Genomic DNA, 27,461 nt, shown 5'->3' with positions numbered 1-27,461 from the left:
GGTTAGCGCTGGACAGGTAGTGTGGCGTGCCACATCAAAACAGTCAGGACAACGATAACAGAAAAAAAAAGAAAAACAAAAAAATGTTTGCTCCTGTCGGTAGACTAACGTTTGCTCGATTACACTGGTATCTTACAAATAAAAACATTAGCAACATCTGTGTTCTCGAAGGACCATCTACAGTATAAATGGTCTTTAGTACTATACTGTATAGATAGAAAAACGACATCTGTTGACCCTAAAGAAAACCTTGCTTTGTTCAAAATTTCGATATCTTCCACGAGGACCTTGTATGTTCACTGGGATGTCGAAACATATGGATTAAATTGACACTGTTACCGCTGCTTGAACCACTAGCCACTGTGAAAGACTTGCAGTTACCTGACAAAAACTCAATCTTATGCCATGCCTCAAATATGATGGGGTTTGAAAAAGGAAGTTACGTATTATTGTGGCATGCCAAGCAACTTTTATTGAATGCTATGTGCTGTACTACAGTTCAGAGTGACACAGATAAGCCAGCCGCGGTGGTCTAGCGGTTCTGGCGCTGCAGTCCTGGAACCGCGGGACTGCTACGGTCGCAGGTTCGAATCCTGCCTCGGGCATGGGTGTGTGTGATGTCCTTAGGTTAGTTAGGTTTAAGTAGTTCTAAGTTCTAAGGGACTTATGACCTAAGATGTTGAGTCCCATAGTGTCAGAGCCATTTGACACAGATACATAGCACCATTTTTTCGGCAAGTGTCTGTAAACAACGGTCGGAAAATTGTACCAATCGTTCAGTTCCTTGACAGCAGAAATCCACTTCTTGGTCTCTGAGCTACTCGGGAACCACTGAGTGCACGTCCTAGTCGTTGGATAATCTGAAACTGCTGCGAATCAGTTTCTCGACTGCCTGGACATTGTCCTCTGAGGCAAATGTCGATGACCCTCGTTTACGATCAGCATCAGCCACTTTTGTGCGGCTTTGTTCAGATTATTGGCACAACTTCAATGTGTCTGGACACGACATTGGGTTTAGTCTATGAACCTCAAGAATCTCAAGACGAATCTGTGCGAAATGTAGGCGTTCTGGCCAAAAGAGTCCTGCTATCCTGCATACTTCAATTCTGGAGTATTTTTCTAGTAGCTACGCCACTTCACTAGCGCTCTGTGATGCACCTGTTGTCTCTGTTGCGGCAGAACTCTGCTTACAAGAAACTCAGAACATGTGCTCTCGTTTGACAATGTGCCACCTTTGTTGCGCAATGGTCTTAGCGTGAGACGACATGTGTAAATTAGTTTTTGGAGCCTCGTCGTAGGACAGCATGAAAAGCGCCTCTGTGTTAGCAAAATGCACAGTAATCTAACGCAATAAAGGAACCGTTAACTGGAGCTTACCTAAGCCGCTAGTGCAAAAAATAAGATGGCGAATTTCGTAATGGTTAATGAGAGAAAGCCGGGCGGTACGAATGAGGCAGGCAATTGTCGCGTGGAAGGGAGTGGTGAGTGACCAGCGTGTGTCTGCTTGGCCGGTTGCCAGGCAACGAGGCGCGCCGAGCTCCTGACCTCTGCCACTGTCGGCTCCGCCCGCTGCTATGGATTAATCCCGCTCGCTCGCGCGCCTACTGCAGCGAGATAATGTGGACTGCCGCCGCCGGAGTTCCCTACCTGCGTGAAAGCAAAGTCGACGCCGATTACGTCACTTCTCCCTTTCTGTCGCGATCAGTGTTTGTCTATGCCTCAGATTGCTACACGATAGATACGTACCAGATAGTTCCCTTCACACGACACACTTCTAGGCTCACCTGAGAGACGACCATTGATGTACACGCATCTCTCTCAGGACACAGGACTGTGATACAGCGGAAGAACTCAGTACTAATACAGTCCGCACGTTTCCAGAATGAGATTTTCACTCTGCAGAGGAGTGTGCGCTGATATGAAACTTCCTGGCAGATTAAAACTGTGTGCCGGACTGAGACTCGAACTCGGGACCTTTGCCTTTCGCGGGCAAGTGTTCTACCAACTGAGCTACCCAAGCACGACTCACGCCCCGTCCTCACAGCTTTACTTCCACCAGTATCTCGTCTCCTACCTTCCAGACTTTACAGAAGCTCTCCTGCGAACCTTGCAGAACTAGCACTCCTGAAAGAAAGGATATTGCGGTAGAGCACTTGCCCGCGAAAGGCAAAGGTCCCTAGTTCGAGTCTCGGTCCGGCACACAGTTTTAATCTGCCAGGAAGTTTCAGTCCGCACGTTGTAATTACGGCCTTGTGGAGTTCACAGTATCGTGCACTCGACGTCGAGGAATATTTCAGAAACAAAATCACAGTTCAGTGACTCCTCCCTCGCCAATTAGATTTTAAAGGGAATGATAAAGTCTGGGATCATGGGACGATTGTACGGAGTATGTAACAGTTCAGGACTACTGCATCGTGTGCCGAGAAGACGGAGGACACAGCGGACTGCACATCGAATGAAGGATCCGCGTCAAGCAGTCATTCGAAGGCCCCAACGTTCTGCTGCCAGACAAGCCTTGATGCATCCATACGGCACATCATCCAAGTTAACCTGCATTTCGAAGTACAGTAATTGCAGGTCGTACAGAAACTAAACGAACAAGATAATGTTGCACGACTGACCTTCGTCTTACACTTCCGGGAACGCTTAGCAGCCGACCCGCAGATTCGAAACACCTTGCTGTACTGTGTTGTAATGAAAACCGAGAAAGGTGTATATGATATGTTATGGCCTATATTTTTCTTTGTTTGCAGTATCAGCTTCAATAAATCTGTCAATATGTTTCGAAATGACGATATAAATCTCGGGTGAACAGCCTGGTATGAGTGTGCTTCGGGCACACTATTTCGGCAATCGACCACGTTGCCATCTTCAGCGCACCTGATGATGGCAACGTGGTCGATTGCCGAAATATTGTGTCCTATGCACACTCATACCAGGCTGTTCACCCGGGATATTTAGCCATAAAATACGCCAGGAGAAATTGAAGAATCACATGTTTCGAAATTTTGTCCTTTTCCTACAATGTAGGAAAAGACAACATGTTAAGTTACAGACAGGCAAAATTAAAAGACACTTACATAACGCTTTCGGCCACAGCCTTCATCAGCAAAAGAGAAACACACACCATTCATACCATATTCATTCTGCTAGTCAACGCCCTTACTGCAGTGGTAACAACGGTGCCCGTCAGATCACCGAAGCTAAATGCTGTCGGACTTGGATGGATGACTGTCTGTGTGGCCACTTGGAACTGCTTGACAGAAGTAGCGGCTCCGGTCATGAAAACGGACAACGGCTGGGGGAACTGTCCGCTGACCATATGCCAGGCCGTACGCGCATCCAGTGACGCCTATCGTCTGAGGATGACAGGCGGTCAGTCGGTCCCGTTGGGCTGAAGCCTGTTCGGACGGAGTTATTCATTGTTCCGGGCCCAGTAGAAGCAAACACGATCCAGTAAACACGAGTTCCCTAACGGGCCGTTTGCGTGATACCTGCGCATTAGCAAGAAGACTTCAGTATGATATACTGTCCTGCATAGCAAAAATGTATTTAAAACGCTAACTTGATTGAATCCCCATCTAAATTTGCTAATATTTTACACTTGGCCAACGGCTGGGTAACTTGGTACATGCTTGATAAGGCACCGGCGCATTGTGATGGCGCTCTAAGACGACATGTGACGCGCCATAGCGATGCAAGCTGGACAGATCGAGCAGAGCCTGTACCTTGGCCTCCAAGACCACCCGACCTCAGTCCTCTGGATTTTTCTCCCTGGGGTCAACTCAGAAGTGAAGTGTACAGTATTACCACTGAGATGGTTGAAAAACTGGAGAAGCGAATTGTACAATCCTATCACTATTTACAAGAAGATTCTGGAATATTCGAAAGAATTTGCATCTCACCACAGAAACGAGCACAATATTGCATGCGTATGCAGGACGACACGTGGAACACCTTCTTTTATCAGCAACGTTCATACAGTAAATTATAGTATGTAACGTACTGAAATAGTGTTATATTTCTTGTCAGGATAGGGCATGGAGGGAATTTGAGCCCAGTTCATAGGGGCTAAACAGAAAAGTATACATTTGAAAGTAACAATGTATAATAGCTACAAGAGTAGATTTTTTTAATGTGGTACACATCTCAGTGTGCCGAACAGTCTTCCCATAAACACGTCACAAACTTGACGAGCTGATTTTTTTCTGCGCAGTCGTAACTGCACACCTAAGTGGACTACACATGTCAGTATAGACAAGACTTTCTGCAGCCAAGAGTCTACGCTTCAACACGTGACCTGCTGCCCAGAGGAAAATAAGCATTAATGGCTTGTTTGTGCCACATGTACTTGGAGGTACTACCCAACCTAAAACAATACGACTTGTTCAAAATGGTTCAAATAGCTCTAAGCACCATGGGACTTCACAGCTGAGGCCATTAGTCCCTAAACTTAGAACTACTTAAATCTAACTAACCTAAAGACATCACACACACCCATGCCCAAGGCAGGATTCGAACCTGCGACCGTAGCAGCCGCGTGGTTCCGGACTGAAGCGCCTAGAAGTGCTCGGTCACCGTGGCCGGCATACGACTTGTAGTAACTACAATTATTAGTCTGAAAAACACGCAATTATTGATGTAATGTTGTTCTATACACCGTACTCAGTCATCAAAAGAGATATCTGTTCTTATACCCATTACGCCCAGTATTTGTACTAAACAGAACAACATTTCACATTGAAGTTAGTGGTGGTTCATAACCTCATTCACAGTTCTTTCGCAAACGGCTTGTTTGAGGACCTATGTCTATTGGAACGTATTTGCTTTCGCTGTCGTATACTGTCACCAACGTCGGTTTCACCACTAACTGGGACGGTAACTTGATCAAAAATTAAATCAACAATTAACAAAATGAAACGGTACTAAGCAATGCTGCTGCACACAGTAATGTTTGATAGCTAATCGACCAGTGCGCAACCCAAAAAAAATTATCGGTTCGATGTCTTCCGACTTCTACTGATTCAGAACTAAGAAGTCCGGAAGTCTAGATAAAGTACGTTCATAATAACTGGTCTTGGCGCATACGCTTATATTACATTAATAGTCCTTCATTGGGGAGAAAGAAATTAAAAATCAACGAATGTGACAGTAAAAATTGTTCTCCCCTGGGGACCTGTCGAAATTTTTACACTTTTATAGTTTTAAATAATGGCAGTATTTGGCATGAGTGTAGTCGTTGCGATAAGGGTAGTTGCGGAAATGAAGAGAAAACATCTTCAGAAACGAACCGAACAACGTGAAATAATAATCATGAATTAATGAGACACTGCTTGTACGATGAGTAGAGATCAGAGACTGTGAGTAGAATCACATAACCTGTAAACTGAACTCGACAAACACTTTCAGTTACAGTAAATACGTTAGGCCACAGTAGCAATAAGTACATCTCAAATCAAAGCGATAATGATAAATACCTGTGCGTTTCTGAAAGTATTTTCGTATAGAAAAAACAACTTGTGCGATGGACTGAGATAATGGACTACTGCACTGGTCGCGGTTATTAACTCTGACAATGCTGTATACAAATTACTGAGTTAATAAGAACTTTAAAACGTATGGCATGGTATTTGTAATAAAATAATATGAAAATAGAGTCTCTTATTCGTGATTAATAAGTTACTTCGCAAAATATAGGTATGAAGCTGGGCATTCGTGATGCCCTTTTGCTTGTGATAGTTAAAAGTCTCTTTTACGTTAAAATTTTCTACAAATAGTAAGCTTCAGCGCAAAATCAGTACTCAGTGTGTCGAAAGCCTATTAAAAAGTCGTTCTCAACTTACCTCATTCATCCCTGTACGATTAGATTGTGATAAGAAAAGGGGATGTTGACTTGAGAAATAATATATATGAATATTGCTATTGATTAACTCTGCTTACAAAATCAAGAATAAATTTTATCTTTTATCAGTGCTTGATATGTGAACAGATATTCGAATATGACAACATGTTACGTATCTTTTGCAAAGCTCACATGAGGCGAGCTGGGGCCTAACAAAGACGTAAAACTCATTTGAAAATTTTCTATCTGGTGTACCAAAAACTTTCTGAACAGCTGAGTTAAAATTAAAAAAGAACAAGAAGGCCGGATTGTGGTATTACATATACTTATTTATATCGAAAAATAAACTGTAATCAAACCTTTAATGTCTCTAACAGTTAACTGTCACCGACCGTTAACACTTTCAGGAAGTTCATCTACTGTCTCTTCACTTCTCTGCAGTGATTTTGTCTAACGTTATTCGTAGCTGCAGTATAAGGCTATTTTACTTATTAGAAAGTTATGTGACATACGCTTGCTAATTGTTAATGTGTGTATTGTGCCTCTTGAAGCTTTGTATGTATTCGAAACAGGCGGTGGAGGCAAAAATTCCAAGTGAATTGGCAGCGTGAGTGAGTAAAACGACCTAAAAACAACACCCAGCCCCAGCGACTTGCCAGATGTCGGCCGACATTCCAAACCGGTCTTGGTTCATTCCTCTATCTAGGAACAAGTATACACGTAACTCAATCTTACCCTAAACCAGCCTCCGTAGCCGACGTTGCTAACGCGCGATCGTACGATGGAGCACGACGCGAAGTGAGCCGGTGCGACTTCTGATGGTAGAGTCTGCTCGGCATAGGGAGATTCGTATAGTTGCTTAGCATCCACTGTGCCCTAATGTCCTGGTTTAGATTCAAAACATACCTAAGGCTCTCTGAGGATTGAGGGCACCTGACTCTGTTGAGTGTTATCCTTCTGTACGACTTGGACGTTGAACCCGATGACCCCCTTAGTGCTATGCACTGGCGTCGCGTTCTGTCCTCTACCTTTTTTGTTACCGTTATTAACTATACAAACACGACATTGCACTCAACACGCTATCAACTGAAAGTGGAATGGAATCAAATCGAGAGATTGTATCAGGCTATGAGCTTATTAATAGAAAAATCTGACAGTAGCGAGAGCTAGAGCTCCTTCGTTGGTCTCCGAAAGAGTTATTGTCTTACGCCTCATCTCTTGTGCAGTCCTATATATGCAGGGCTTATTTCAATAGTGGTACAAGTCCATTATCTCCACTTTTCTGCCTCTAATGCTTCTGAAATTAATTAAAGAAAGGACCATCTCTAGCAAGAAGCCATATGCTTGAATATTTCTGGTATCTCAACTGCCGATTTTTCAGCGCTCATTTAACTTTAGGACTCTGTATCTCAAAATGAACAATAATGGACTTGTTCCACTATTGCAATAAATCCTTCATATGTAGCTATGAAATATCTTAATTTGATCCGAATCTGACAGAAGCTGGAGAACGATTCGTCTATGACTTATGTGCGACCTATTCCGTTATTTTTATGATATCATCTAGAAAACCAGTAGGAGAACTAAATAACTCACAAGAGTTTTACGCAGTTTAAGCTCAGGTCTTTCTGAAAGCAGGAAGATCAGAGTTCTGAACAACGCTATCATTAGAGCACAAACTCGGATTACGAAAGAACGGGAAAGAAAATCGGATATGCCCTTTTCAAAGGAAACATTTTATCATTTGCCTTCAACGATTTAAGGAAATCGCGGAAAACATGTATCTGGATGGACGGATGGAGATTCGAACTTTCGTCCTCTCGAATGTGAGTTCATTGTGGTGACCACAGCGCCACCACGCTTGCTAGGTATTTCTGAGTAAGAGTCAATAACACTCCATTGCATCACTTTGCAAGTTTTGTTGTCTTCTTTTGGAAGAAATTGGAAACACTTATAGTCAAAGGTTCAAATCCGACTCCGACAGTTCAGATTTAGCTTTTCCGTAATTTTTCTAAATCGTTCCAGGTAAGTTCCAGGATGGTTCCTTTGAAAACGGAAAAAAATCGCAACACCAAAAAATAATTGAACACTTGTATAGGTAACATATGTAACTGATTACCATTGTAATGTCACAAGTTAATGTAAGCGCGAGATAAACCACTGTAAACGCGAAATGCTGGTACATTAATAACCGATGTAACAACCAGAATGTTGAATGCAAACATGCAAACGTGCACGCATTTTGTTGTACAGCTGCAGATGTTAGTTTGCGGGATGGAGTTCCATGCCTGTTGCACTTGGTCGGTCAATACATTGGCAGCTGATGCTGTTTGTGAATGACGCTAGAATTTTCCGATGATGTCCCATATGTGCTCGATTGGACGCAGACCTGGTGATCGAGCAGGCCAAGGGAACATGTCGACACCCTCTCCGTCGAGCATGTTGGGTTACAACAGCCGTGGGTGGGCGTGCGTTATCCTGTTGGAAACATCCAGAGTGTTCCTGCTGTCATACGAAATTGCACCCCAGGCCGTAACTCCAAGTCTAGATCAAGTGTGTCTACCACGTAGACAGATTGTATGCAGGCCTTCAACTGGCTTCCTTCTAATCAACACACAGCCACCACTGGACAGAGGCAGAACCATCTTTCATCAGAAAACACAACAGACTTCTTCCCTCCCCTTCAGTGAGCTTTTGCTTGACATCAGCGAAGTCGCAGAAGGGGTTGGTTTGGAAACAGTGGAAAGCACGCTATAGGGCGTCTGGCTCGGAGTTGTCCTCCAAGTAACCGATTTGTAACAGTTCGTTGTGATACTGTGATGCCAAAGTCTGCTCAAATTGGTGCTGCAGATGCAATACGGTGCGCCATAGTCCTACACGAAACACGATGATCTTCCGTGTCGGTGATGCTACATGTCCGTCCAGAGTCCGATCTTCTTGCAACCGTACATTCTTGTGACCACCGCTGCCTACCTGCCTACACAGTGAGGTGTTGATAATGGCGTCTTCATCGCCTTAAAGGCATTTTTACTATCATCTGTAAAAACACGTGTTTTCAGTTTTCGTTATGTCATACAGCTCCTTTTCCTCCGCCAGTAAATCACTTTTTTTGTTTTTGCGTATCAAGGGTTAACCAGTAAAATCAGTAACGATGATTAAAATGCGTCAGGTATCTGGAAATTCCCCACTCTTCTGGCTAACGATTATTTTGTGTAGCCCGTTGAACTCTTTGTCGATTAGTGCGTATGCGTCTAATGCTGTTATATTCCCCCTTTTTTGTGGAGGAATTAGGTCAGTATTGTTCGTCCTGCGACAAGAGCTCCCTTCACCGCGCAATAATTCCGTCGCTGAGTGTCCTCCTCAGCAAGGCACAGAATCGGTGCCTTCTTCGGGAGTCAACAGAGGAGCGTGGAGCGAAAATATCTAAAATTTAAACTTCTCGTAAACGTCACGGTAACGGCCGCAAATTCGGTTAGACAACAGCGAGGGACAAAATTGGCTTACTAGCAACACAAGTGATTTAGGAAAACTGTAGAAAATATAAATACGGCTGGCCAGCCTCTCGGGGAACATGAAGCCCCTTTCTTCTGGATGTGAATTCGTATATAAACCGACGACTTATTTCGTTAGATCAAGTGTGACGAATCACTCCGCCAAGATGCACATAAGCAATGCGATGCTCGCTTCTCACCTGTTAAAGTAGAAAAAACGAAAGAGCTTCTGGAAGTTCGCTAAAGTTGTGCAAGATTACGTAACTTGGAAACCGACTGAGCTCCGTATTCGTTTCTAGTGACATCTATGCGGCTAGGACGTTAAACGGAAAGTAAAGAATATTAAGAAAGACTTACCGCTTCGGAACACGTCTCGCGTGTCAACCGCCTCCAGAGGTGTGAGTGCGGTGAAGATGCAATCCGACACACCGCAGCTGCCGCAGCCTTGTGGAGGGTGTCGTGTGAGTGTCCTAAATGCAAGCGAGAAGAAAATTCGCCCGGTAATACGTGTTTGTTACGAGTGTCGTTCGCTCGCGTACAAATTCAACTGAGTGGCACCGCCGACCGCAGATGTTATTTCAGATTGACACAGAACATCTCTTTTTACGATGTTTTCCAGATGCACAGAGCCAAACGTGAAATGATGGAAGGCTGGTCTTTTATTTTCATTATTTCACTGCTAGCTATGCATCAAGTGAAAAACGATTTTTCTACTTTTTTATTTTTTTCATTTTTATTTATTTATTTTATTTTATTTTTTCTCTTTTGAGTGGAAGAGCCTGCGATTCAATCTATGTTTTTGGCAAATGAAAAGAGCTACCCCTCGCACACTTTGTTTTCAGAATGAGTGTTGCACACAAAGAAATAAATTACATTAATTTAAGTCTTAGGAAGGAAAATAATACTGTTAAGTATAGATTGTACTGCTACAGACTGCATACAAAAAAAAATTTGCAGGAAAGAATATTGATTATCAGTTGAAGTGATATGAAGCACACAAGAATTCTAGCAAACCAAATTTCGTCAATATGTTATGCCCATAGAGTCCAGTCATCAATGTGTAACAGCTAATACCTTTTACATACTTTTTCTATATATATATATATATATATATATATATATATATATATATATATATATATATATATATATACACTCAGTTCATAGCTATAGAATTCCATCCCAGGAAAAAATGCGCAAAAGAGGAACACAGTTATGAAACTAACAAAAGTCTATTTACAACGTTACACCTAGGAAAAGTGTTCACACCTAGAAAAAGTGTTCGACAATTTAAGATTGTGCAGGACGTAAAAAATTCTCTGGAAGCTATAGGGACAAACGGGCAGCATACAACACTTGCAACAAGCGAGAAGGAAAATTAAGAGTGAAAGACGAAGAACGAAGTTCTTTGATTGGAATGGGTGTAAGACAAGGACGTTGGCTTTCGCTCCTAGTCTTCAATATATACATCGAAGAAGCAATTATGGAAGTAAAAGAAATTTTCATTCGAATCGTGGCAATGACTTCTGTCTTTTAGGAAGTGTTGGCTCAAATGGCTCTGAGCACTATGCGACTTAATTTCTGAGGTCATCAGTCGCCTAGAACTTAGAACTAATTAAACCTAACCAACCTAAGGACATCACACATATCCATGCCCGAGGCAGGATTCGAACCTGCGAACGTAGCGGTCGCCCGGTTCCAGACTGTAGCGCCTAGAACCGCACGGCCACTCCGGCAGGCTAGGAAGTGTTCAGTACATTCGCCTACCTGCTTTTTTATTGCGCATCTTATCCATCATGTGTCCGTGTCATTTCTACATCTACATCTACATGGGTACTCTGCAAATCACATTTAAGTGCCTGGCAGAGAGTTCATCGAACCATCTTCACAATTCACTGTTATTCCAATCTCGTATAGCACGCGTAAAGAAAGAACACCTATACCTTTCGGTAAGAGCTCTGATTTCCCTTATTTCATTGTGGTAATCGTTCCTCCCTATGTAGGTTGGCGTCAACAAAATATTTTCGCATTCGGAGGAGAAAGTTGGTGATTGGAATTTCGTGAGAAGATTCCGTCGCAACGAAAAACGCCTTTCTTTTAATGATGTCCAGCCCAAATCCTGTATCATTCCTGTGACATTCTCTCTCATATTTCGCGATAATACAAAACGTGCTGCCCTTCTTTGAACTTTTTCGATGTACTCCGTCAGTCCTATCTGGTAAGGATCCCACACCAGGGAGCAGTATTCTAGAAGAGGACGAACAAGCGTGGTGTAGGCAGTCTCCTTAGTAGAACTATTACATTTTCAACAACATTTTCTACGTGTTCCTTCCAATATAAGTTGTTCGTAATTGTAATTTCTAGGTATTTAGTTGAATTTACGGCTTTTAGATTAGATTCATTTATCGTGTAACCGAAGTTTAACGAATTCCTTTTAACACTCATGTGGATGAAGTCACACTTTTCGTTATTTAAGGCCAACTGCAAATTTTCGCACCATTCAGATATATTTTCTAAATCGTTTAGCAATTTGTTTTGACCTTCTGATGACATTATTAGTCGATAAACGACAGCGTCATCTGCAAACACCCTAAAACGGCTGCTCAGATTGTCTCCCAAATCGTTTATATCGATAAGGAACAGCAAAGGGACTGTAACACTACCTTGGAGAACGCCAAAAATCACTTCTGTTTTACTCGATGACTTTCCATCAGTTACTACGAACTGTGACCTCTCTGACAGGAAATCACAAACCCAGTCTGTTGTAAATTCAACAGACAGCTTAATACGCTGTGCTATCTACAACCTGTACCAGATTTCGGAAACGACCGGAGTCATCTAGGTTTCACACAACCGTCACTCGCACAATATGCATTTGCTCTTAAAAGTAAGACATGAAAATAGATGATAACAAAACAAATTCCATAATATTACAACAAACTGGCGTCAGCAGCATAAAGCAATTGAGCTCCGCATTCATCTTGTTACTCTACTGGGTTAAACATTCGAACAATTTGTCATTTACCGAATCGTTCCGTTCCTTTTGACATCTGCAAGAAAGTGTTGATAGAAGAGAGGGTTTATACATTTCGCATAACTGATGTAGAATATACTGAGGGATTTTAGTTGCTTTCCAATTCCACCATCATATTTGTTCATTCGGTTCTTGTGACGACAGTGAGGGGGAACTATAATATGATAGTATTTGAAATACATGGGTTGGGCAAAAATATAAAAAAAAATGTCGTGTGACTAGGGCCTCCCGTCGGGGAGACCGTTCGCCGGGTGCAAGTCTTTAGATTTGACGCCACTTCGGCGACTTGCGCGTCGATGGGGATGAAATGATGATGATGATTAAGACAACACAACACCCAGTCCCTGAGCGGAGAAAATCTCCGACCCATCCGGGAATCGAACCCGGGCCCTTAAGATTGACATTCTGTCGCGCTGACCACTCAGCTACGGGGCCGGACGGCAAAAATATAGAAACACCCCGAGAAATGCATGCTTGAACATAACTGCAGGTTCTAGCCAGGCCTGCAGGTTGTGCCCTTGCACTCGGTCACGAACGCAATCTGTGCAATGTCCTCAGTACTTTGTGAGTGTCAGTCGCCGTCATTGCAGTGTTCTGTGTGGTTATGTCGGAGCTAACTGAATTCGAACGTGGCAAAATTACTGGTGCTCGTATGGTGGGTGCTTCTGTAATCAAGGTGGATGAAGTTGTTTCTTTTCCAAGAGCACCTTATCTAGGATTTATACCATCTAGAGGAAAAGCGGGAAAACATCCTCCGTTAAGTGAAAACGCGGACGAAAGTTCGTGTTGAGTGATCGTGACCGACGATCACTGAAGAACATTGTGACGACGAAGTCACTGCAGAAGTGAATGTCGCATTCACGAACCCTGTAAGCACCACAACAACATGAAGGGAGCACCAGAAGCAGGGAACTACAGGGCGAGCTGCAATTCGAAAACCATTCGTCAGTGACGCAAACGCCTGTACGAGGAGAAAGTGTTGCCTAAGCAACAAAAACCTCGACTATGGTTTGTTATTTGATCGCATGAGTCTTATTTCACACAGTTTCGAACTTCTGGCCGAGTCTGCGCCCCAAGAGTTAAACATGGCGGGGTTTCGATGATCGTTTGGGCAGCCATATCGTGGTATTCCACAGACCCCATGGTCAGTCTGTAAGATCGAAATACTTTCAAGAAATATGTGGCAATTTTGGCTGGTCATCCCGTTGTACAATGTTTGTCCCCCAATGGTGCTGCTGCATCCAAAGGTGACAGGGCAGAGCGAATGGTCGCATCTCCCCTGGCTACCATATTCACCAGATCTCAATATTCTTGAGCCTTTGTAGCCTACTTTGGAGAGAAGTGTACATGGTCGCTGTCCATCTCCTTCATCGTTACCTCAACTTGCAGGAAGAATGATATAAGATTCATTTCACATCCACACAGGAACTGTATTTATTCCGAGACGAATGGAAGTTGTTCTGTATGCCAACGGTTTTCCTACACCGTTTTAGGCATGGTTGTGAGTATTGTTTTTCGCCCACCCCCTGCAATTTCGCAACACAAAATTTAGTAGAAAGTTTAGTACCTGAACAACGGACAATGTACAGCACCTTTGCGAAGAACACTCTTTTTCATGACAGTCGGATGTTGCTATCTTTCTTTAGGCAAAGGATTTACCCATTAGATCAGTGCACACGAGTGATACTGTGTCGTATATATAGCTTTGAATAAAGTTTTTTTAATACCAAACTAATGACTGGATTGCTACTAGCTGCCATTTGAATGGGTAACTTATGCTGTAAAGGATTATCTTCTTCTTTTGAGTTAGCTACCAATTAACTTGTTCTAGGACACACCCTTTCCTTCCTTTTCGTGGGTTCGAAGCTACAAGAACGAAAAATCGCAGTCATTCCAAACATGGCCCGACTACCGGATTGCCCAAGATGCGCTGAGAACAGACATTTACACAAGATTTAAAAAGCGTCACAAGTGAAAAGGTAGAAAACGGGAGAGCGGAAGATTTCCGCCTAAAGCAGTGAGAGTTCTGCTGGTTCCTCCTCTGGTCTGTTCCACACTGACGGCTTCCGGGAAGAGTTTCGGCTTGGAACAGCAGACGTCATTGGGGTATTTTAGGTTTGTTTTCCGTCAGCTTCTTTCCGGAAGTTACATGTGATTTCACGGAATCCTAGATGCAGCCTTTTCTGTACAATACAGTATATTAATTTCGCCTCATGCCAATTTTTCACCATTATACTTTGAAGCAGCAATAAGTATTACTCAGTATTAACGAACTTTACTGTCGTTGATTAACTAAATCGCTCGTGCAGCTTACTTTCATAGTTTCCAAACATCGTCTTTGAGTCTTTGCAAGCTCCCAGGTGACTCTAAATACGATTCGATTACGATGTATTTCTCAGAATGGCGTTGTCTAGCACAAGCGAAGAAACACATGCATTGATACCAGTGTTGACAACGCACTTGAGAAAGAAAGTTTCTTTAGATCAACTATTTAATGCTTCTATTTATTGGTTTAGCTATTCTGGCAGCTTGAGGAGCATGTGGTCAGCACACTACTCTCACGGTAGATGTCGCATTTCTTGACCATGGAACCAGATCGAGTAGCTCCTCTGTTGGCCTCATGAGGCTGAATGCAATCAATCATACCAGCTAGGAAAATCCCCTGAAAATATCGGGAATGGAATCCGGATCTCCCATACGGCAGTCAGCCGTGCTGTGCACTCAGCTTCTGAGGCGGAGAAGAAAACAAGTTGCTTTTGATAATTCAGTATCAGTGAGAGGTGGCTCTTCTGAAGTTAATTATTATTTTCTTAACTCAGATTTTTCAGTCTTTTAAACTCTGCCGTTTCCTTTCTCAGTTCTGTATTTCAGCATCCGTGGAATATTTACTAACAGTTTGTAAAGAATACTGGGCGAAGTTGGAATCGTTTTCAGAATGTTACAGCATCTTTGATGCTCCTTCACGTTTTCCGTATGTCACGAGTCACGCCCGTAGCAAAAATTCTTATACAATTCGACGTTTTTCCTACCATTTACTTATTTATTTGTCTCATTTGCACCAGAAGAAATGAATAATATCTTTGAATCAGTGTAGTAGTAGAAAGTTAACTGAGAAACTGCAATCTAAGTCGAGTGAATTTAAAAGTTTTGAAAATCGACGGGAGCGTGTTCTCCTGTAATAATTAAACTGCAGTCTTTCACCAAGAACTCTAATACAAGTCACGATCGTAAAATTGCGACGTAAAGCAAAACCACGGCGTTCCTTACTGGCGTCGTCAGGAGTGGATACTGTACAGTCCAAACTGACATGTCGCGCTACAGACTCAGTTACTCTTACTTTAAATGATAAGGAGATTGTTATCGGATGCAGGAGCTAGTGCGTAATTTTTCTAATAATCAATAGTCGAAAAGGAATGAAATTAGGATATGACAGCATGTCGTTCTGTAATCGACACTTCAAATGGTAGTCGGAAAATATAGTAAATGAGAGATGAAGGCCAAAAGTTGAGCTTTACGGGCAAATGGTTATGACTACTCTGAAAGGCTGCTAAGTGTCCCCCCATACATCCTTCTTGAAACAGTGGGGCAAATGGCGGCGACCTGACTGCTGTTGATTAAGGTATTTCCGTGAGTTTGCGGTGTTGCGATGGCAGTGTGCCCATTTACAGTTTTGTTTTAAACTTGGAGGAAGCACTGCAGAATGGCAACAAATTCTGAAGCATGTTCTTCGAGACAAAGCTGTATGTCAGATAAGGACTTAAACTGATACGAGTGTGTCAGAAACGGGCAAACATCACCTGATGAAGACGACTGTTTCGATCGTTGGTAAACTGGCATCACACCAAAAAAATGTTCAGAAAGTGGGAGATCTATTTCTGCAAAATTGTAAACAGACGAATTAAGATCTATGCAATATCTTGGGAATAACTGTATCAAGACGATTCATTCTATCAAAGACTGTCACTGGTGGCGAAAGTTTGGTTTATGGCTACGACCTTGAAGTTAAACAGCAGTCATCGCAATGGAAGAGTACTTCTTCGCCTCGGCTAGTAAGCTCTCGACAAGCCAAGAGTAACATTAAGTTCTCTGTGATATTTCTTGACGTGTACTGATGGAATTGTTCACAAATAGTACGTCCCTCCAGATCAGTCGATCGGTAAAGAGTGTTCTTGCGATGATCTAAGATGTTTGAGGGACAACATGAAGTCAAAAAGTTCACAGAAGTGTCAGACGACCGCTCGGAAACTTCGTCATGACAATGCGGTCTTCAAGAGTGGAGATATCGAATTTGTTTCAGCACTGGGTCAAGGATTAGATCCGTTCTCAAATGATTTTTCTAACGAAATAATTGAGAAATTCAATTCCTAGAACAAGTTTTGCTTTAGCGGTGTGTCTCAGATGTGATCTTCCGTCGGAAGACTCGTGTGTCACAGCATTTCATGACTTCTCATTTTTGCATAATTGCTACAACATACATCCATCGTTGTTGCTGTTGTTGTTGTATTTAGACTGAGGGTTGCTTTGACAGAGATCGCAGCGCTAGTGTATTGTACAAAGATCTTCGTTTCCGCATAACTATTACCGCCTAAGACACCTGAACCTGCTTACTGTAGTCAATCCTTTGTCTCCCTCTACAGTTTTTTACGCCCCCCCCCCCTAACCCTCCTCCCGAAACTTCCCTTCATTACGAAATTAACTTTCCGTTGCTGCCACAGGATGTGTTCTAAGAACGCATCTCTCTTTTAGCAACATGTTATCTTAACTTTCTTCTCTCCCCAATTTGATTCAGAAGCCCCTCATTAGCTACACGATCTACCCATACAATCTTCAACATTCTTCTAAACATCAAATTTCAAAATTTTCTACTCCATTCTTCTCTAAATTGTTTAGCGCCCACGTTCAATTTCCGTACAATGCTGTACTCCAGACAAATACCATCAAAAAATTTAAACATATTTTGTGAGTGATAGCCAACAGCTGTTACACTTTTTAGGAAGTGCATGACAGAGATCTGTCTATATATCTATTTTATTGTTTCAAACTGTTTCGTCTATCACCTATCTTCAGTGAGTAAAAAGTCAGATATTGGTTTCATAGCACGTTGCTCTTCTACATGGAAAGCCTTGTATCTCAACAGAAGTGTAAAAGATAGATCTCCAAGAAGCAATCCGTAATCAAGATAAAATGCAGTGGTAGCGTATTACGTAGATGTGAAGGCATAGTTACAACTTTTCGTCAGATAAAACGTAAGTATTTAATATATCATTTTTATAGAGCTGATATGGTTTTGGTTATCACCAGATGTAATAATAATATGTAATAATACTATATAGACAGGTCGTGTTAAGCAATTTCTACACAGATATTTTGTTGAAAACTGACATTTTGATATCGTGGCTGTAAACAAAGTTCAAGTTGAGTCTTGAAAAGAAGAAAACAGCAACCAGCCAGTGTTAACAACGCTATTTATTAACACAAATAGCTCCCTTATCTGTATGTAAAATATCTAACAGCTTTTGGCAATAGCCTACAAAAAATATTTCTGAATGTATTTGTCTGGAGTACAATTTATCTGACGATCAGTTATAACTATCCCTTCATATTTAGCACACTAGCATTTTACTTAGTCTTGATCACGTATTACCTTTTGGATACCCAACTTTTTCAGTTCTGAAGAGGTATAAAGCGATCTTAATTTACCACGTCGAAGATCGACATGCCACGTAGCTGACATATGACTTACTTGTGATTTAAAGGTGGTTGTTTACCGAAAGCGGATGAAATAATAAAATTAACGTAGACAGCTGTGTGTCAAGTACTTCGTAAAAGAAACGTTCAGAAAATATTTCTTAACGACACTTCATGTTATATTTATTTCTAACAAATTTCTCTTTTTCAGAAAGAGTTTTATTGCCACTGCCAGTTCTAACAACCCTACCACAACAAAGGTCAGAATTTAATAACGATTGTGGTGTTACTCACGCTGCTAAATACTGCATTTTCGGGCAACAACTAAGTTATTATGTGGCAGGTGTCATTAGAGCACAGTTAATAAAGTCATTTCACGTAATAATCAAAAAACTAGGCACTCATCTTTTTGTGTTTCCCACGCTGGTCTCGTTGTATAATCATAGCTCAATCGTTGAAAATCTAGGTGGTTATGATTCCAAGCTCGGATGCAAAGAGGCCTAGGTTTTATTCTGCTATATTCAAAAATTTTGTAGATGCGCTTCACAAACCATTATTGAAGATTACACTTTTTCTGCACAATGGTGATGTAAGAAAAGTAATCCGAATTTAGGTTACACTTTCTTTTAATTGCTTTTATTGCAATATCACGTAAACACAAAACATCACTTCACAATACAAAACATACTTGAAAACATCTCTCTCACAGTCACTGTTAAAGTTCACATTTTATGAGCGGACTACGTTATGCGTCTTTCCAACATGACGTCCAACACTTGACCTTTTCAAGGTCCGACCCTGTAACAACTCAACAACTAACTAATAATCGCTTGCCGGCCGCGGTGGTCTAGTGGTTCTGGCGCTGCAGTCCGGAACCGCGGGACCGCTACGGTCGCAGGTTCGAATCCTGCCTCGGGCATGGGTGTGTGTGATGTCCTTAGGTTAGTTAGGTTTAAGTAGTTCTAAGTTCTAGGGGACTTATGACCTAAGATGTTGAGTCCCATAGTGCTCAGAGCCAAAAAATAATCGCTTACGCGCCCAAAAATCAGAGTTACAAGTACGTCAAAGATCAGAGTGACAAAAGAAAGAATACACATAAGAATAATATCATTGCAATATAAACATATCGATGTATCAAAAGTGAAATCAAATCTGAATGTTGTCTCAGAAATATGTTAAGTAGTTAACAGAAATACAGTAGAATATTACTGGTATCGAGAGGTTCAGGTGAGGTACCATAATGGTTACGTAATTCAAGTACCATTACACAGTCTACATTTCATATCCTCTCCATCCTTGTTTTGCTACTCAAACGAGAAAACCAACCATTTTTATAATCTCGTTTCCTGACCTAATTTCCTCAGTAATAACTCAGTGCACAGTAGTTTATCATTGAATTGACCATCTTTAGGCCGGAACGCAGTGATGAGAAGAACCACGTCTGTCTTTTCGCAGGGAGCAGTACCTGTTCAACGTGTTCGAGGTGGTGGTCTCGACGCTGGAGTCTAAGCTCCAGCGGATCGAGAACCTGGACCGCGCCGTCGAGCACCTGATGCGGCGCGTCGAGCTGCTGGACGCACGCGTCACCGACAACATCGACAAGACGGACGCGGTGATCGCGCGACTGCGCGCCCTCGACCTCAGACTTTCCGCAGACCCGAACCCCGGACCCCCGCCGGGACCAGCCGGTGAGGCGCTCGACGCCCGGCTCATCTCGCTCGACCAGAAGGTGAGCACCTGACTCTGCGGCTGTAAATTTTTTACCTTATGTATTCGGTATTGTCGAGACACTTTCCCGTTACTAACTATTAATTGTTCGTTACTTTCGTTACGGAATTTCATTACAGGTGTAGTCTATTCCGCACCCGCAGCTGATAGACATATGCGGGGTCCGGGTTCGATTCCTGGCCGGGTTGGAAATTTTATCCGCTCGGGACTTGAGTGTCGTGTTATCCTCTTCATCATTTCACCATCATTGACACGCAAGTCGCCGAAGTGTCGTCAAATAAGAAGGCGGGCATTAGGCAACCGAAAAACCCGTGATGGCGTCTTGCAGACAAAAATTCCATTCCATCATTTCATTTCATTATAAGTAAATACTTTTTATTAACCTAAGGAGTTAAAGGATAACCGTGCTCGTGAATGGGTTATTAGAGTGGGATCTCTTCCCAGAAGGTCTTATTCTTCTACGTACTGATGAACAGTCACCATGTCTGTGGTGCCATGAATGGAACCAGCTGAAGGTACAAGAATTGAAGTCGTTGCAGTATCAAAATAAGCTGGCTGACAAAGAAAAAGGAAGCACCCAGAAGACGTGGTGGGATGTCAATGTAACCTCGTACATGAACATGCCAACAGTGGGTATTTAAATTATCAGAGCTGCGATTCGCTGTGAAAGGTAAAACGACCACGTGAATGCATTAATGTTGTTCCTATTTCGTGTTTTTAAGAGGCCTGGTAAGGAATATAAGTGTGAACAGCGTCGGATGTTGAGTGACCCTTGTGAAGGACACACTGGTTCCGGGTGTTCGTGTGAGATAGGATCATCAGCAGCTGTGTTCCTCATATGGCCGGCTGGTCGAATCTTGCGATATCCAGATCTGTGGAGCATTCTGATGCAACATCGGCCCGATACGGGACTGCGTGGCAACGTGAGGGCAGGCATATTCGTCGTCAAGCTTACGGTCGATCTCCTCTGACCCTCACAATAGAGGATTGAAACTTCCTGGCAGATTAAAACTGTGTGCCGGACCGAGACTCGATCTCGGGACCTTGCCTTTCGCGGTAAAGTTCTCTACCACTGAGCTACCCAAGCACGACTCACGACCCGTCCTCACAACTTTAATTCCGCCAGTACTTCGTCTCCTACCTTCATTCTGGAGACAATAGAGGATTGCCGTATTGTTCACCAAACACATCGTAATCCCTGTGTCTGCCATCCGAGAACGAGTAATGGGCTTGCCTCGACATTCTGTGTCATCCCGCACCATTGGTCGGAGGCTAGCTGCGGCAGGACTAGGGAATTACCGCCCCATTCGTAAGCTGCAGCTGCGTTTGCAGAGATGTCGTGACTGGAAGCCGTGGAGTCGCATTGTGTTCAGTGATGAATCAGAGTGCTGTACTATCCCGGATGACCATCGTCTGCGAGTATGTTCGCGGCCTGGGGAAAAGTCCTACATTCTTCCAATGTTTTGGAGAGAAACAGTGGTTTCACTTCTGGCTTGATGGTGTGGGGAATCATCGGGTATGGCACGACCACGGCCGGTACTGATTGAGGAAACTCTTGACGGGACAACGGCGCGTCACTGACATCCTGGGTCAACCATCATAGCCGGCCGCTGTGGCCGAGCGGTTCTAGGCGGTTTAGTCCGGAACCGCGCTGCTGCTACGGTCGCAGGTTCGAATCCTACCTGGGGCATGGATGTGTGTGATGTCCTTAGGTTAGTTAGGTTTAAGTAGTTCTAAGTTCTAGGGGACTGATGACCTCAGATGTTGAGTCCCATAGTGCTTAGAGCCATTTGAACCATTTCTCTCCTCATATGGCACTACCCTGATGCCATTTTTCGACAGTGTAACGCTTGACTACACACACACACACACACACACACACACACACACGCACACACAGACAGACACACGTGTTGCTATGAGCCGCCTGCGTGACGTTGTGGTATTCCCGCGGCCAGCAAGATCTCTAGATCTATGGCTGACAGAACATGTGTGGCATCAGCTCGAACGACAACTGCGTCCCACTGTCACCTTTCAATGATACTGAGGACCAGTCACAACAGTTGCGAGCCAGAGAGGTGCAACGTCGCACTGACAGGTGGGCTCATACTGCCAAGTTCTTTGTAAATTTGACTCGATTTTGTAATGGTTCAAATGGCTCTAAGCACTATGGGACTCAACATCTGAGGTCATCAGTCCCCTAGAACTTAGAACCACTTAAACCTAACCAAATAAACTAAGGACAGCGCACACATCCATGCCCGAGGCAGGATTCGAACCTGCGACCGTAGCAGCCGCGTGGTTCCGGACTAAAGCGCCTAGAAACGCTCAGCCACAGCGGCCGGCCGAGCTTGTAATCACTTACCATCTATACTCGTGAAGTTTCATTTCGTTTCCTCTCCTCTCTATCTGGATGCTTTAATTTTTTGTCAGGCAGTGTAATACGCCACTGCCTCACGTTCACCGCTGCAGGCAGGCGCGGCAATTCTGCCGAATTATGTCCAGTCTCTAAAGCGGCAATACAGGGCGACGTACTGCCGCCGGACGGCAGTAGTGGTGTCCGAAACACTTGCCGTACAATGTGAAAACTGTCCCTTAAAGCCATAATCTATCGAATGGACGACAGTTTTCTATACGGTAGAAACTGTAGCGTTTGAAAAGAAGCAACTGTAGGGTAACGAATACTGCCAACCCCGCCCGAATTGGAAACGAATTTCATGTGGGGACAGAAAACATGGCGAGAGAAAAAGTGTATTCGATACTGACTAACAGCTCGCTCCGCTGAGAATATGAAGTTGGAGGAATGCGGAAACTACCGGCTGCGCCTCGCCCGGTTCAAAAATGGTTCAAATGGCTCTGAGCACTATGGGACTCAACTGCTGAGGTCATTAGTCCCCTAGAACTTAGAACTAGTTAAACCTAAGGACATCACAAACATCCATGCCCGAGGCAGGATTCGAACCTGCGACCGCAGCGGTCTTGCGGCTCCAGACTGCAGCGCCTTTAACCGCACGGCCACTTCGGCCGGCGCCTCGCCCGGGCATGAACTGCGTGCCGGGGTCCAAACACGCGAAAAACGAAATTTTTCGTGCAGTAACGAAATGGTACTTCGAGTCTGATGAAAGACTCCTTACTCAGTAACGAATATATACGGTACGCTACAGACCTAGCTGACTCTTACCCGCACACGTGAATTTATACCGCAAATACTGATTTAAGTGCCTTTCAGATGACGGCATTCACTCTTGCCTTCAGCGGAACGGAACGGCCAAATAAAAAGTCCAAATTCTCACCTTACCCGCTATCAACAACAAGATGCTTTCTTTTGTCTATATCGACTTCTAGGTCTCATTTTTTATAGGCATCCAGTAATTTTCTCATTTGATACATGGCATCAGCCGTATCCAGAGTCGTCAGTACCTGATCGTCGACAGACAGTAATAAATGAAAACGTCGATACTATACTGCCACCTGCAAACTTCTGCACTGTCTGTTGCAATTACCAAGAACAACTTAAATAATCGTGGTTATATGGAACATCCTTGTCTTAATCCTTTACTTGTTTAAAAACTTTCCGATACCTTAACGCCAACGTTCACAACTGCCTCGTATTGGTGGCATATCCTTTTCACAAACTCTATTAATGCATGGTACACTTCAACATTTTCCAGTCCCGTCCATAGTAATTTCCTTGGCACAGAATCATGCACCCAATGGAGGTCTCGATATTTTCTGATTTCATCTCTTCAAATCGCCGACATATGTAAGAGCTGCAATTGATCTATAATACAGAAATGTCTCACTTTAATGTCGTTTTTGCCACTATTTGTGGCCAATCACGGATGAAACAATGAAATAACAATATGTGAATTAGAGGGAATCTGCAAGCATACATCGTAGACAGCGCCTGTTCTCACGGACCGTTCTTAATGTATGAATGCTTTCGGTATATCAGGTTCGTCGTAACGGTTACTCGGAATAGGAACACATGACAGTCCGCTGTACGATCGCATGTGTTAACGTAGAACAAGAAACGCGAAATGTATCTTATTCCTTTCTCCTCCGCAACACAGTGTCGACAAGCAAGGAAACTGGGTATCCTTGGGCGGCTGACCACATGCGTTGTCGCACTGTCTGTGCGCGACTTCGGACCATTCTACAAGTTCTCATTCAAACCACTAGCTCGCTCTGATTTTGACGAACACGTACCTGTAACCCTGTGTTGCTCCGTTACCGATGTTTCGCAGCTTCTACTACTTAGAGAGTTCTAATAACGTGGCAGATCCTCACTGACCTCGCACATGGAAAAATTTCAAGCGCACTCCGACGTTCTGCACTGGGGGGAACAAAGGAAAGCTGTATTTTGTTTGCAAGAGTGAAACTGGCTCTTACATAAGTAAGAGCTACTAAAATTATTAATCGGCTGAATATGGGAACTAAATGCCAGGACCCTCATCTACATGTAGGTGTGCCTCACGCAAACCATCATCACCTCCTGAAATGTGTCATAGACCTCAGACCCTTCCACATTCTTACGCTCAGTCCAAGTCCTAGAACGACTTCACTCCGTATCGTTTTTCGTATCCGAATGCTCTCTCACACCCGTAACCTGTACCAACTAATAAAATTCCCACATCTCTTGAAAGACGTGGACCGACTTTGCATGTCCTACACTTTCCCTAAACATGAATTCCAACAGCTTATTGTATCTCCCATCCTCGATAAACTGGCATGGGTTTCGAAAAAGACGGTCGTGTGAAACCCAGCTCGCGCTGTTCGTCCACGAGACTCAGAGGGCCATAGACACGGGTTCACGGGTAGATGCCGTGTTTCTTGACTTCCGCAAGGCGTTCGATACAGTTCCCCCACAGTCGTTTAATGAACAAAGTAAGAGCATATGGACTACCAGACCAATTGTGTGATTGGATTGAGGAGTTCCTAGATAACAGAACGCAGCATGTCATTCTCAATGGAGAGAAGTCTTCCGAAGCAAAAGTGATTTCAGGTGTGCCACAGGGGAGTGTCATGGGACCGTTGCTGTTCACAATATACATAAATGACCTGGTGGATGACATCGGAAGTTCACTGAGGCTTTTTGCAGATGATGCTGTGGTGTATCGAGAGGTTGTAACAATGGAAAATTGTACTGAAATGCAGGAGGATCTGCAGCGAATTGACGCATGGTGAAGGGAATGGCAATTGAATCTCAATGTAGACAAATGTAATGTGCTTCGAATACATAGAAAGATAGATCCCTTATCATTTAGCTACAAAATAGCAGGTCAGCAACTGGAAGCAGTTAATTCCATAAATTATTTGGGAGTACGCATTAGAGGTGATTTAAAATGGAATGATCACATAAAGTTGATCGTCGGTAAAGCAGATGCCAGACTGAGATTCATTGGAAGAATCCTAAGGAAATGCAATCCGAAAACAAAGGAAGTAGGTTACAGTACGCTTGTTCGCCCACTGCTTGAATACTGCTCAGCGGCGTGGGATCCGTACCAGATAGGGTTGATAGAAGAGATAGAGAAGATCCAACGGAGAGCAGTGCGCTTCGTTACAGGATCATTTAGTAATCACGAAAGCGTTACGGAGATGATAGATAAACTCCAGTGGAAGACGCTGCAGGAGAGACGCTCAGTAGCTCGGTACGGGCTTTTGTTGAAGTTTCGAGAACATACCTTCACCGAAGAGTCCAGCAGTATATGGCTCCCTCCTACGTATATCTCGCGAAGAGACCATGAGGATAAAATCAGAGAGATTAGAGCCCACACAGAAGCATACCGACAATCCTTCTTTCCACGAACAATACGAGACTGGAATGGAAGGGAGAACCGATAGAGGTACTCAGGGTACCCTCCGCCACACACCGTCAGGTGGCTTGCGGAGTATGGATGTAGATGTAGATGTAGATCAAAACGCTCCGTCTCCATCTCCAGACACCACACCTTTTCCTACTGTAATTTTAACCCACTTCCCCTCTGAGACCAAGAAATAACCCCGGAATCCATTCATTACAACTAACATAACATTACTCCTTTCACTCGAAATAAGGGCTCCATCCCATTCCTTCCCTGCCCACATGCAATACTACCCACCTCTCAACCCCTACGTCCCATCCATAAATTCAACTGTACATACTTGTCTAACATATTTCCTTTAATGTCCTCTCCAGTTCCACATTCTTACTCAATCTTTCCACTTACTTTTACCTGGAGCCTCATCAATACTTCCATATAACAAAAAGTGACTCTCGTCATTAATTTCATTTCATGCTTCTCCTCATTTTTATCTTAAAGAAACATGCGTATTTTAAGATTTCAAATCGAAGACTGTATCTTACCGCTGTCAACTCGCCCCCTTCAAGTGGAGTTTAAATGACAAATAAATAAAATAAACTTAAAGGTCCTGCAATAACCCACAGCCTGCCGGACTGGCCGTGTGGTTCTGGGCGCTACAGTCTGGAACCGCGCGACCGCTACGGTCGCAGGTTCGAATCCTGCCTCGGGCATGGATGTGTGTGATGTCCTTAGGTTTAAGTAGTTCTAAGTCTAGGGGACTGATGACCTCAGATGTTAAGTCCCATAGTGCTCAGAGCCATTTGAACCATTTTTGAATAACCCACAATAACAATTGAGAGACTTTCCACAGATGGGCATCTACAGGATGTAATTTACAGCTGTCATGTTCTTCAATTAAAAATGAAAAAGGCTCACTATGGAAAAGCAGGTACTATTTTGCAATATTCTTTTCTTGCTGTTGGTGATGTAATTAATGTAGTTTTTTAACATCCTGTGTCCCAAATACGTAGCATATGTTTTACTACACTTCTTTACGTTCATTCCCCTGGGGCAAGCAAACTAAGGTCTATGCCTATCATGATTGTCAAGAGTGCCTGCGGGCAAAAAGGTAAGACCACATCCATTGTAATGCACTTCCGTTTATACAATACATGTTAAAGACATCAGTGTTCACATTAGTTGCCGTGCCGGTAGTTCATTCTGATGTGATGCACTTACTTCTTAGTGTTGTGTATAAAGAGATGTTTCTTCATTGCTGGTCACTACCGTGGATTTGCCTTGAACTGTCGCTACAACCTTACTGACTCCGCTGACTAATGTTATAGATAACTATGTAGTTATTTGACAGAGCTGATTAACTATAATTGGTAGTATAGGTGTGGTTTCTTTAGTTAAAATTCTGGATGCAACAGATTTCTTCATTAAATTACAACCATTTCGCTCTACCTCGTTTCAACATGATCTGAGAGAACGTGGTGACTTGCGTATCGAATAAAACACTAATGAGTCACAAAACGTCTCTTAACCAACCATGAAGCCTTATGAGTTGGGATTTTTTTTTAAATAGCGGGCGCCACCGCAATGAAGTTATTGAAAGAAGCCTGCATTTCCCACTTTTGGTGAATTAATTTTATTTGTTCACAACTAGATTCAGTCTTTTAGGACATTCTCAAGTGATTTTGTGGTTCTGCAATAGAAAACTATGCCTTACACATTGAAATAACAGCGTCTTTAAATTTGTGTTTTCTGTTCAGTTCTGAATGATTAGAGAAAATCAGACAACCGGTTGTAGTTGTAAAGGTTTATTAACTATCCTTGACCATGATTTCAACAACTGTAAAATTATCTGCTTCAGAAGTATATGGGCCTATTGA

At 43.1% G+C, this 27,461-nt stretch overlaps 1 protein-coding gene across 1 annotated transcript in view; it reads left to right on the top strand.

Moving 5' to 3' along the window:
- The window catches only part of LOC126259571 (uncharacterized), a 585,582-nt gene that overhangs the window by 420,417 nt on the left and 137,704 nt on the right, over positions 1-27,461 (top strand). Inside the window, exon 2 of the mRNA XM_049956478.1 lies at positions 19,511-19,784. Coding sequence (XP_049812435.1) covers positions 19,608-19,784 — 177 coding nt within the window. The 5' untranslated portion in view covers positions 19,511-19,607. The remainder of the gene's footprint in view (positions 1-19,510; positions 19,785-27,461) is intronic.

Source organism: Schistocerca nitens, chromosome 5, assembly GCF_023898315.1.
Source record: "Schistocerca nitens isolate TAMUIC-IGC-003100 chromosome 5, iqSchNite1.1, whole genome shotgun sequence".
Taxonomy (NCBI): domain Eukaryota; kingdom Metazoa; phylum Arthropoda; class Insecta; order Orthoptera; family Acrididae; genus Schistocerca; species Schistocerca nitens.
The sequence above is the reverse complement of the archived record's forward strand: the minus strand, read 5'-3'. Positions and strand labels throughout refer to the sequence as shown.